This window comes from Oncorhynchus mykiss, chromosome 25, assembly GCF_057628025.1.
Source record: "Oncorhynchus mykiss isolate SJ-2025 chromosome 25, ASM5762802v1, whole genome shotgun sequence".
NCBI lineage: Eukaryota > Metazoa > Chordata > Actinopteri > Salmoniformes > Salmonidae > Oncorhynchus > Oncorhynchus mykiss.
The window spans coordinates 30597905-30609985 of NC_143046.1; the positions used below are offsets into that span (position 1 = coordinate 30597905).

At 46.6% G+C, this 12081-nt stretch overlaps 2 protein-coding genes across 2 annotated transcripts; one reads left to right on the top strand and one right to left on the bottom strand.

Moving 5' to 3' along the window:
* The first annotated feature begins 819 nt into the window (after positions 1 to 819).
* LOC110504971 (ADP/ATP translocase 2) lies at positions 820 to 3538 on the top strand. The gene is made up of 4 exons (XM_021583888.3): positions 820 to 1016; positions 2177 to 2660; positions 2781 to 2921; positions 3061 to 3538. The coding sequence occupies exons 1-4, from the start codon at positions 906 to 908 to the stop codon at positions 3216 to 3218; spliced, it is 894 nt and encodes a 297-aa protein (XP_021439563.1). The 5' UTR covers positions 820 to 905; the 3' UTR covers positions 3219 to 3538.
* Positions 3539 to 8439: 4901 nt separating this feature from the next.
* Positions 8440 to 11730, bottom strand: LOC149971613 (uncharacterized). Its single transcript, XM_090219281.1, has 3 exons — positions 11697 to 11730; positions 9411 to 9958; positions 8440 to 8553 (listed from the first exon to the last, which is right to left on the bottom strand). The coding sequence occupies exons 1-3, from the start codon at positions 11728 to 11730 to the stop codon at positions 8440 to 8442; spliced, it is 696 nt and encodes a 231-aa protein (XP_090075407.1).
* Positions 11731 to 12081: the final 351 nt, after the last annotated feature.

Sequence of the window (12081 nt, forward strand, 5' to 3'; positions counted from 1 at the left end):
CCCAGTGCGAGCTGACCCCACCACCTTATTACAGTAAGCCTGTAGACAGCAGCATTTCATTTTCCCAAAAGATGTAATGGATATTTGAGGAGCTGATGCTTTTTTTTTTTTTGTCACAAGGAAGTTTGATCACAGGACTGACTATCATTGTCACTTTGTATAAGATAAGATTTGTAAGATAAGTTGTGTCAATGTCATAATATAGCATATCAGATCTGCTTGACCATGGCATTTTATCTAAAAGGAATTTTGAGGAACTGCAGAGTCAAGGACATTTTAACCTGGTAGTGAATGGGATGACCTTTTCCCCCTGTATCTAAGTGTCCTCTGGCTCTCACAGCTGATGATTAACACATAGTAGACAGGAGTTTCAGCTGCTCCAAGCTGCCATGCTTTTCACATGACCTTGGGTCCAGAACTCAACCTAAAGTTGGTAAGGCATAAGCAAGGTTTGATGAGTGTTATTCACTCCCCATCAACCATATAGGCGTACTGCACCTAGAACCTATTGAATGACATGAAAATAAAAAGTAATATTTTAAAATTTGGATACAACTTTTATCACGTGTATTATTATAGGCCAAATTTTCATGAATGATATTAAATGTTTATTTTGAAATACTTTGGAGCAGAGGCCAACAACGCAGTTTAATTCAAATTCACGAAGACCGGACAAATCTTTCAGGCGAGGGTACAATCATTAAAATAGGTTTCCGCCTACTAAATCCACTAGCGCACCAATGGCATGCCGTCTTCCAGCTCCCGTTTTGTCTCGCGAACACAGTGGTATTAAATCCTCTCTCAACTAAATGGATCGGCCATTTCGACTGAGCCGGTATACCCCAGCAGTCCTTTTGTTGAACGGGAAGGTTTCCGTGTAACAACGTCCTCGATAACAACCGAAAATGAATGAGACCGTCATCTCGTTCGGCAAGGACTTCTTGGCTGGTGGTATTTCCGCTGCCATCTCCAAAACAGCTGTAGCCCCTATTGAAAGAATCAAGCTGCTTCTTCAGGTGAGTTTGACTGGCTTTTCAGAAATGTAATGTACTGATGTTAGCCCTTGACTCTGCAGTTTCTCTCAAGATCACCGTCTCCTTTGAAATACAATGCAATACCCATTTAGATCAAACAGATGTATCAATTGTCAGTTATAATAAATAATATATCAAACGTTAATGTTATTAGTGACATTGACATTAAGTTAACTAGTTAGCGAGCTCCTAACGTTAACTTGGCTAATGACATTGGTGCGTTGCGAAGATGCGAGTGACCTTTCCATTTTGGTCCCTCTTCGCGTGCGGTGAGATCACTTGAGACTGTCAGTTCAGTAGTAAACCGGTGTCTTGGTATTTGGCTTAACTAGCTTGACGCTTGCTTTTTGCTAAGGACTATTTCGCAACCATGGAAGTTACGTTGACTTGTAAAAGACACCGTGTTCGTTTTTATGATCATTGTCATCCCTACAACTCAAATGTGTGTCCTTGCCCATTGTCATCAAATATGGCGCAGCTGGTAGTTACTAGGCCCTAGAAATTGCCAAGGTCGCAACAAACGGAGGCTTCATCCTGTGTGAACTGAGGCCTAGCGAGCACAAAACTCGTGCGGAGGCGGGTCCTTCTGCATTGTGAATGTTGAAAGGCGAGATGTGATTGGTGCTGACTAGTTTCTTGATTTTAGCAACTTCTATCCATGTACCGGTAACCACAATGTTGCCCGAGGGAATTTGATTGGAGCTTGCCCTAGAGGTGGCAGGTAGCCAAGCGGTTAGTGTTGAACCAGTAATCGGAAAGTCGCTTCTTCTAAAACCCGAGCCGGTGAAAGATCTGGCGTGCCCTTGAGCAATGCACTTAAACCTCATTTGCTCCAGGGGTGACCCTGTAAAACATTTAGCTGCGGCTCTGGTGCATGTGACAAAACATTTTGTTTGCCCATGTTCTTTACCATGAGAAGCATCATCAGGGGTGTTGGCTACTTGTCTTTGTTTATTTAGTTGGTAGTTGTCAAGAACATTGTGCAATGATTGAAGGGCACACAACGTGTTGAACTCCCCATATAGCTACGCCTTTTGACATATTTGACATTAAACAGTTTCCTTTTCTCTTTAAATGTTTTATATTTCGTAAATGTATAGTATAAGCAGGAGTGGGATTTTGATTTGTCTTTTTGATTACAGGTGCAACATGCTAGTAAACAGATCACCGTTGACAAGCAGTACAAGGGCATCATGGATTGCGTCGTCCGTATCCCCAAGGAGCAGGGCTTCCTGTCGTTCTGGAGAGGGAACTTGGCCAACGTCATCAGATACTTCCCCACCCAGGCCCTCAACTTTGCATTCAAGGACAAATACAAGCAAATCTTCCTGGATGGTGTGGACAAGAAACAGTTCTGGAGGTACTTCGCTGGTAACCTGGCCTCTGGCGGTGCTGCTGGAGCCACCTCCCTGTGTTTTGTGTACCCCCTCGACTTCGCCAGAACCCGACTGGCTGCTGATGTCGGTAAGGCCGGTGCTGGGCGTGAGTTCAATGGCCTGGGTGACTGCTTGAAGAAGATCTACAAGGCTGACGGTCTGAAGGGCCTGTACCAGGGCTTCTCTGTGTCTGTCCAGGGCATCATCATCTACAGAGCTTCTTACTTTGGCGTCTATGACACAGCCAAGGGTGAGTCCATGGGCTCCTCTGAGCACAGGCCTCAATCATCATATTTGAGTAGAGGATCTGCAAGTGACTGTTTCAAAGAATGTTAGAGCCTACTTTAATCCTCTTGTTTTTTCTCTGTAGGCATGCTGCCAGATCCAAAGAACGCCAGCATCCTTGTCAGCTGGGCCATCGCGCAGTCGGTGACTGCAGTCGCTGGTCTTACATCGTACCCCTTTGATACCGTCCGTCGTCGCATGATGATGCAGTCTGGGCGCAAAGGAGGTAATTGTAAACTTTTGAACACTTGTCAGTTTTGTTATGTTGTGTATTCAGTCACGCTATCCACAACATTGAGCTACATCTTGTGCGTACCATTCATACATTCGGCAGAGGTATGACCTATTTTCCATGTGTTTTGCAGGTGACATCATGTACACTGGCACCATTGACTGCTGGAAGAAGATCGCGAGGGATGAGGGTGGCAAGGCCTTCTTCAAAGGAGCCTGGTCCAACGTTCTCCGAGGCATGGGTGGTGCCTTTGTGCTAGTTTTGTACGATGAGTTGAAGAAGGTCCTCTAAACTGTTTTTATGTCCACCGTAAATGTTGTGAGATGTTTAAACTGTAACATATCTTGTACAGTTGGAAGGACGGTCAAATTCCACCTTGTTTATAGGGACCAACTAGTATGTCGGTGCTAGTTGTACTGGGAAAATCGGTTCTGCACTTTTTAATTGGCCCAATGTTTGTTTTGTTTGCCCCCTCACCAGAATGTCATTCCCATAAAACAAAGGTAACTAAGCCAGATCTTTAAATATCAACCTGTTTCATCCAGATTTGGTCTGTTTTTTATTTAGTCAATACTGTAACAATAAAGGCAACCTACTGAATGAACCTACAATTAACTTTTTACTTTGTGTCTGGAGGTAGCCTGTCTGTAACCCTGAATGGTGTGTAGTGATTCTCCTGGCTTCCCTTCAGTGTGGTTTCTCTTGAGAGCCAGCTGGTGTCTTATTCCTGGAGGTGTAACCTTAATCTCTGGGTTGTCCTCGCCGGTTGTTGTTGGACTCCTGCCAAAGTCAGCTGACGAACTTGGACTGGCTCGGTGTAATCTATACAAACTGGTGATAAGGCGACCTGAAAGAACATTCTGCAGTCAGGGTTTTATGACAAGTCAGTGGCTTAAGTTTTTACCTAATCAAAATGAGTCTTTGAACGCAATTGACTCATTTGTAAACTAAGTGGCATCCGGTGCTGAGGAATCTAGGATTACCTGGTGAGGTGGATTACTTCAGGCTTCTAAACATCCTTTATCTCCCATCAAGCCTCTTCTGACTCAGAACTAGTGAGATGCTGGACCATAACGTGTGGCCAACTGTGTAGATTAACCAAAATAACAACCCTGCTCAAAGTTGTCCGTTTTATTGTTTAACCTGTGAGTTTGGGTGCCAATCCACATTGTTTCTCTGCAAGTGTTAATTCACTGGATCATATTGCAAACTCCATTTTCCCTTCAGACAAGATGTGGCAAACCTGAATGGAATAAAGCACTACTAGGAAATGAAATCAGTGGGTGCAGACATGTTTGAAGTCTTGAGATTCTTCCAGATATGTGATAGGAGCAGGTGTGAAGACCAATTGGTGCCTATCCAAACTCATGTCATCAAGAAGAGTACAGATGCTCCTTTCCCTTTTTGTATCAACTACACCGTTACATCAGTGCTGGCTGCAATATATTAGGTCATAATCCCTGTCCTTGGGATACCTTCACTAGCGTAGAGGAGACGGTCAACTTCTGAAGTAGGTCTGTCACGAACTCTGTAGGTATATTGTGTCTAGGATGCTCTTCAATGGCAGACGCCCTTAATTTAGCTCATGATGCCTCAGATTACATGTGATTTACCCAGCAGGGTATGAAGTATCTAATCTTCCTAACTCCTGCGTGGGACTTTTAGGAAGTAATCCTTTGCATCAGGGTCTTTGCTATTTGGGATCCTTGGGACATCCCGAGCCAGTTGACATTTAAAATGGTTAGGTTAGGGCATGTGTCAAACTCATTCCATGGAGGGCCAAGTGTCTGTGGGTTTTCACTCCTCCCTTGTAATTAATGAAGTAAGGAAATCCCCTCACCTGGTTGCCAGTTTTAATTGAAAGGTAAACATAACTCTCAGACTCTAGGCCCTCTATGGAATGAGTTTGACACCCCTGGGTTAGAGTAGGGACATCCCAAGGATTCCAGATAGCACTAACTAACCATTGTCAGTTTCACGCCAGAAATGGTCTGGACAGGTGATCAACCTACAAGTTTGGCTGGTAACTTTAATGTTTCAGCATGTCCTTTCCACCTCTGCGTCATTACAACTGAATTAGGAGGCATTAGTGAGTCACTTAGTAGTGGGGCTGTGGCATTCAGGCAGGTTTATGCTGTGTCCACGTGAGTCATTAAGCAGACATCCATTTGAGGTCATAGGAGAGAGCTCAGACTAGCACCCTTTCAGTGCCACACCTTTGGACTGATTTGTACATTTTCTATATCCCAATTTGAAAGATGTCATTAAAATAAAAAGGGACAAAGGATTACATGGTTTTAGCAGATTACTCATCACCACTGGGGGCATGCGCCGGAATCCATTCCTGACTGCGCTGCTGTTTCATAACCCTGTCCTTGTCTGGTGAATGACGTAATAGGCTACACACCCCAAATCCAGCCGCGTCTCTGCTTAGTCAGTGATATGAAAGTAATGTGATTATTGGACGGCAACATTGAGTTCAAATCAGGGCCAGTTTTTCCGATAGTGAAGAAATGTAGGTTTACCAGTGGTTTAATGATGCATCTTTCCCAAAACACCACGCAGAGAGAACGGTCGCTAACTGCATAGTTGGAACATGTGTCGATACTGAAAGGATCAAAAGAAAGGGGACGCTGCTCTCGGATCAGCTTTCTCCATTCAACATTTGCCTTAACGTTTGAATTATTTCACAATACTGACGACGGATCAGCTCCTAGAGAGATATTACCGCCTACGTTGCACATTTTAACGTGTATTATTATAATGCTTACCCAATGATGTGCCAAATCCAACGAAAATATAATGCGTACCCAATGATGTGCCAAATTGGTGATTTAGTTCATTTTCATTGGTTACTAAGCATTATAATAAGCCGCCTCAATATTTGCAAGCGTAGATGGTAATATCTCTCTAGGAGCTGATCCGTCGTCAGCTGCTCATTTAGGCAATACGTATTTCATATTATAATTGGATTCCATATTTTAAATGGTATTTAGGATCTGTATTTGTTTTTATACACTGTTTAACCACCACCCGTGTGATTTATGGTTCGCCTGCCAGTTTTAGAAATGCATGGAGTGCCATCCTGTGGTGAATGTATGTTACTAGCATTTTATCTATCCTTTGCACACTGTTGGCATAGCACCAAAGCGTGGGTCACCAACAACATAAACGTAAATGATGGACCAAATGCGTTCCTTGACATGTCTACACTTGATTTCTATGACAAATCTATAGTGGTCAATCAATTACATTTCATGAAAGAAACATTATTTTTTTATCCAAACATGATTTACATAATTTGATTACAAAGTCTCATATGGCAAAGAAACCTAAACAATGGTCCTTCGTTTTTTGTTTATAATAAAGTACAAGTTGTGCTGGTGGGGTATCTGATTGAGAAAGGCATAGTTGAAGTTTGACATATTCCCTGGATTTGAACTTGTGTCCACAACAATACATTGATTGCAGCCACAAAGCATACCAAATAAAAAATAAAAAACATGGCTATTTTGGTTGGCCTGGGAAATCAGTGGCCTCCTTCAGGTGTCTAGAAACTGCACTTGTACAACAATGCTCTTGTAGCCATGACACATCATTTTTTTCATGGGTCAGCCTGTCTATAAGAGAGGAGGCTGGTGGAAGGCACTTTAGGAGGACAGGCTCATTCTAACGGCTTGAATGCAGTCAATGGAACAGTATCAAACAGATCAAACATATGGAAACCACATGTTTGACTTTGTTCCATTTATTCCATTCCAGCCATTACAATGAGCCCATCCTGCTATAGCTCCTCCCATCAGCCTAATCAGGTCCATAAATCAGACCAGTGTACACCTCAGGCAGCACATCCTGAACAAGCTCTGTCTCAGGTCTGTGTTTGCCACTACACTTGCAACTTGCAGACCAACTGGCAAGTGTCTTCACTGACATTTTCAACCTCTCACTGACCGAGTCTGTAATGCCTACATGTTTCAAAAAGACTACCATAGTCCCTGTGCCCAAGAAAGCGATTGTAACCTGCCTAAATGATTACCGCCCCGTAGCACTCACGTCGGTAGACATGAAGTGCTTTGAAAGGCTGGTCATGGCTCACATCAAAACCATCATGCCAGAAACCCTAGACCCACTACAATTTGCATACTGCACCAACAGATCCACAGATGATGCAGTCTCAATCGCACTCCACACTGCCCTTTTCCACCTGAACAAAAATAACACCTATGTGAGAATGCTGTTCATTGACTACAGCTCAGCGTTCAACATCATAGAGCCCACAAAGCTCATCACTAAGCTAAGGACTCTGGGACTAAACACCTCCCTCTGCAACTGGATCCTGGACTTCCTGACGGGCCTCCCCCAGGTGGTAAGGGTTGGCAACAACACATCTGCTACGCTTTTCCTCAATACTGGGGCCCATCAGGGGTGCGTGCTTAGTCCTCTTCTATACTCCCTGTTCACCCACAGCTGCATGGCCAATTACGACTCCAACACCATCATTAAGTTTGCTGATGACACAACAATGGCAGGCCTGATCACCGACAACAATGAGACAGCCTATAGGGAGGCCAGAGACCTGGCAGTGTGGTGACAACAACCTCTCCCTCAATGTCAGCAAGACAAAGGAGCTGATCGTGGACTACAGAAAAATGAGGGACGAACGGGCACCCATTAACATTGACCCCCCCCCCCCCCCCCCCTTTTGATACACTGCTGCTACTCGCTGTTTATTATCTATGCATAGTCACTTTACCACTCCAGACATGTACAAATTACCTCAACAAACATACACTTTACCCCTACCTGCATGTACAAATTACCTCGACTAACATATACCCCCGCATATTCACTCGGTACCAGTACCCCCTGTATATAGCCTCGCTATTATTATTTTATTGAGTTACTTTTTATTTCATCTTTTACTTTAGTGTATTTAGTAAATATTTTCATTACTCTATTTCTTGAACTGCATTGTTGGTTAAGGGCTTGTAAGTAAGCATTTAACAGTTGTATTCAGCGCATGTCACGATCGTCGTATGGAGTAGACCAAAGCGCAGGTGGTTAGAACACATTCTTCTTTATTTAATGAACACGAAGAACACTTAAACAAAAACAACAAAACTAATAAGACGAACGTGACCGCTATATAAACAATGTGCTAACGTGCAACATAACACAGACAATAACCCACGAAATACCCAAAGAAGATGGCTGCCTAAATATGGTTCCCAATCAGAGACAATGATAAACACCTGCCTCTAATTGAGAACCAATCTCGGCAACCATAGACCTACATAAACACCTAGATGGAAACAACCCCATAAATCTACAAAACCCCTAGACAGTACAAAACCCTAGACAGTACAAACACCCTAGATGAAACAAAAATACACATACCACCCTCGTCACACCTTAACCTAACCAAAATATATAAAGAAAACAAAGAATACTCAGGTCAGGGCGTGTCAGTACCCCCCCACAAAGGTGCAAAAACCTAATCTAAAGGGGAGGGTCAAGGGTGGGCCTCTTTCATGGCGGCGGCTTGGGTGCGGGACGTAGACCCCACTCTACCATAGTCATTGCCCTCTTCAAGGGCCTCTTCAGAGGGCCGACCCTCGCCTCCGACCTAGGGTCTAAGATCCTAATTAAAGGCCCCACTGGACTGAGGGGCAGCTCCGGACTGAGGGGCGGCTCCGAACAGAGGGGCGGCTCCGAACAGAGGGGCGGCTCAGAACAGAGGGGCGGCTCCGGACTGGCTGACGGCTCCAGACTGGCTGACGGCTCCTGGCTGGCTGACGGCTCTGCCAGGCAGCTCCTGGCTGATGGCTCTGGCAGGCAGCTCCTGGCTGGCTGACGGCTCTGGCAGCTCCTGGTTGGCTGACGGCTCTGGCAGCTCCTGGCTGGCGGCTCTGGCAGCTCATGGCTGGCGGCTCTGGCAGCTCCTGGCTGGCTGGCGGCTCTGGCAGCTCCTGGCGGTTCTGGCAGCTCCTGGCTGGCTGACGATTCTGGCAGCTCCTGGCTGGCTGACGGCTCTGGCAGCTCCTGGCTGGCTGACGGCTCTGGCAGCTCCTGGCTGGCTGACAGCTCTGGCAGCTCCTGGCTGGCTGACGATTCTGGCAACTCCTGGCTGGTTGACGATTCTGGCAGCTCCTGGCTGGCTGACGGCTCTGGCAGCTCCTGGCTGGCTGACAGCTCTGGCAGGTCCTGGCTGGCTGACGGCTCTGGCAGGTCCTTGCTGGCTGACGGCTCTGGCAGGTCCTGGCTGACTGACGGCTCTTGCAGGTCCTGGCTGACTGACGGCTCTGGCAGCTCCTGGCTGGCTGACGATTCTGGCAACTCCTGGCTGGTTGAAGATTCTGGCAGCTCCTGGCTGGCTGACGGCTCTGGCAGCTCCTGGCTGGCTGACGATTCTGGCAACTCCTGGCTGGTTGACGATTCTGGCAGCTCCTGGCTGGCTGACGGCTCTGGCAGCTCCTGGCTGGCTGACAGCTCTGGCAGGTCCTTGCTGGCTGAAGGCTCTGGCAGGTCCTTGCTGGCTGACGGCTCTGGCAGGTCCTGGCTGACTGACGGCTCTGGCAGGTCCTGGCTGACTGACGGCTCTGGCAGCTCCTGGCTGGCTGACGGCTCTGGCAGCTCCTTGCTGGCTGACGGCTCTGGCAGGTCCTTGCTGGCTGACGGCTCTGGCAGGTCCTGGCTGACTGACGGCTCTGGCAGCTCCTGGCTGGCTGACAGCTCTGGCAGGTCCTTGCTGGCTGAAGGCTCTGGCAGGTCCTTGCTGGCTGACGGCTCTGGCAGGTCCTGGCTGACTGACGGCTCTGGCAGGTCCTGGCTGACTGACGGCTCTGGCAGCTCCTTGCTGGCTGACAGCTCTGGCAGGTCCTTGCTGGCTGACGGCTCTGGCAGGTCCTTGCTGGCTGACGGCTCTGGCAGGTCCTGGCTGACTGACGGCTCTGGCAGCTCCTGGCTGGCTGACAGCTCTGGCAGGTCCTTGCTGGCTGAAGGCTCTGGCAGGTCCTTGCTGGCTGACGGCTCTGGCAGGTCCTGGCTGACTGACGGCTCTGGCAGGTCCTGGCTGACTGACGGCTCTGGCAGCTCCTTGCTGGCTGACAGCTCTGGCAGGTCCTTGCTGGCTGACGGCTCTGGCAGGTCCTTGCTGGCTGACGGCTCTGGCAGGTCCTGGCTGACTGACGGCTCTGGCAGCTCCTGGCTGGCTGACGGCTCTGGCAGCTCCTTGCTGGCTGACAGCTCTGGCTGGTCCTTGCTGGCTGACGGCTCTGGCAGGTCCTTGCTGGCTGACGGCTCTGGCAGGTCCTGGCTGACTGACGGCTCTGGCAGGTCCTGGCTGACTGACGGCTCAGGACAGACTGGCGGCTCTGACGGCTCAGGACAGACTGGCATTTCAGGCCCTTCATTCTGGGTTATTCAATGTAATTAGTATGGTAATATTATCATCATAATAAAGGTTATACTTCTATTAATGAATGTGAATTCATCAAAAATACACACACATATACAACATGTTAAGTAACATTGTTTAGACAATGTAAGAAAAAACACACGCTGCAGCCCATTTGGCAACATGGGATCCCCAACTTCCAAACAGGGATCCCCAACTTCCAAACAGGGATCCCCAACTTCCAAACAGGGATCCCCAACTTCCAAACAGGGATCCCCAACTTCCAAACAGGGATCCCCAACTTCCAAACAGGGATTCCAACCAAGTCGCAGGCGTCCACTCTGGTTGTGGGGAATTATTCATAGCAACAGCGGCAATGTATTCGCCGAGATCAGTCATATTAGAAGAGTGATCTGGGACAAAAGTGTAACTTTCATTGCTAATTATTGCACAAGTGCCCCCCTTGACCTGCTAAAAGATAGTCAAGAGCCTCTCTGTTTTGCAGAGCCAATTTACGCAATTCTTTGAGCATTTCCAATTTCCTCTATGTCTCTAGAGACCACTTGAATTTGGTCTAGGGCACATGCATATTGACTTTCACAGGGAAGAGAGAGAGGACACAAGTAATACCAGTTTCACACCAACCTTGCTACAATCCGATGGCTCTCCTCATAATTTAGGGACACAGCTCTGTCTCTAGAAGCCACGCCTTTCCAAATCATAATTAGAACTATTGATAAGTTATCCAACCCAAATTTAGAATGACAGTCCTTAGTGCTTCACGTTGGTTCTATCACTTTAATTTAAGACCCTCCACTTAGTACACGCCGATACTGGCAGAATGTACATTTACATACAGTACATTCATCTTATATTTCTAGCATTAACTATTATCAATACTTCCGGTAATGACATATTGGTATCTCAATGCACTCTTAATTTAACTTACTATACACTTTGCAGTGTGCAGACCTCCACAATCAACCTGATACCCCAAATATTTTTGGGGGGTTAGGCCTAAATCAATTACGGGCACAGTTGAACACCCCCCTTCCTCCGGGCACTTATCCTTCTGGCATTTATTCATTTCATTCTTCAGATAGTGTTTCAGTTTGTCCTCCCCATTGCACATGTTCAAAGTGGATGGCCCTTGATAATGTCTCTCACCTGAGCCGCCACTGTCCTTTACAGTCCATTAAGTCTTGTCTATTTTCCTACCAGTACACCAGCAAGATTGGACGGGATTTCTCTCTCCATGCTCACTCCACATGGACTCATGTCGCACTCCTGAGCGAAAAGGCATGAGAGAAAAGGCAGTTGATAGCTTCGACTGGATACTGTGTGCAGGTTGCTGGCTTTGGCTCAGGTCTCACGGTAGAAGTGGTGAAGGACCATACTGAACGTCATTGTCGCCATTACTTAAGCCGGTCGAGTTTCACACTGTTCTTGGTCAAATGATCCCTTCCATGCATCTAGATACCATCTGGGGTCACCTTCGCCAATAACCCAGAGAGAGGACAGACCAGAACGAACAACAGTTTAGTTTAGGGCATTTCTGATTCAGGAAATCCAGATAAATTATTTACAATATGACAATATTACTACTACCTGGTTGAGTAAATCCAGAGAAATGATTTACTGTATGACAAATTATTATTACTACCAATATTCTTAATACAGTTTTCTAAAATCAATGTCAAAGAGAATAACAACACACAGTTGAAACCATTTTTTTATACTCCCCTATCATCTTGGCGA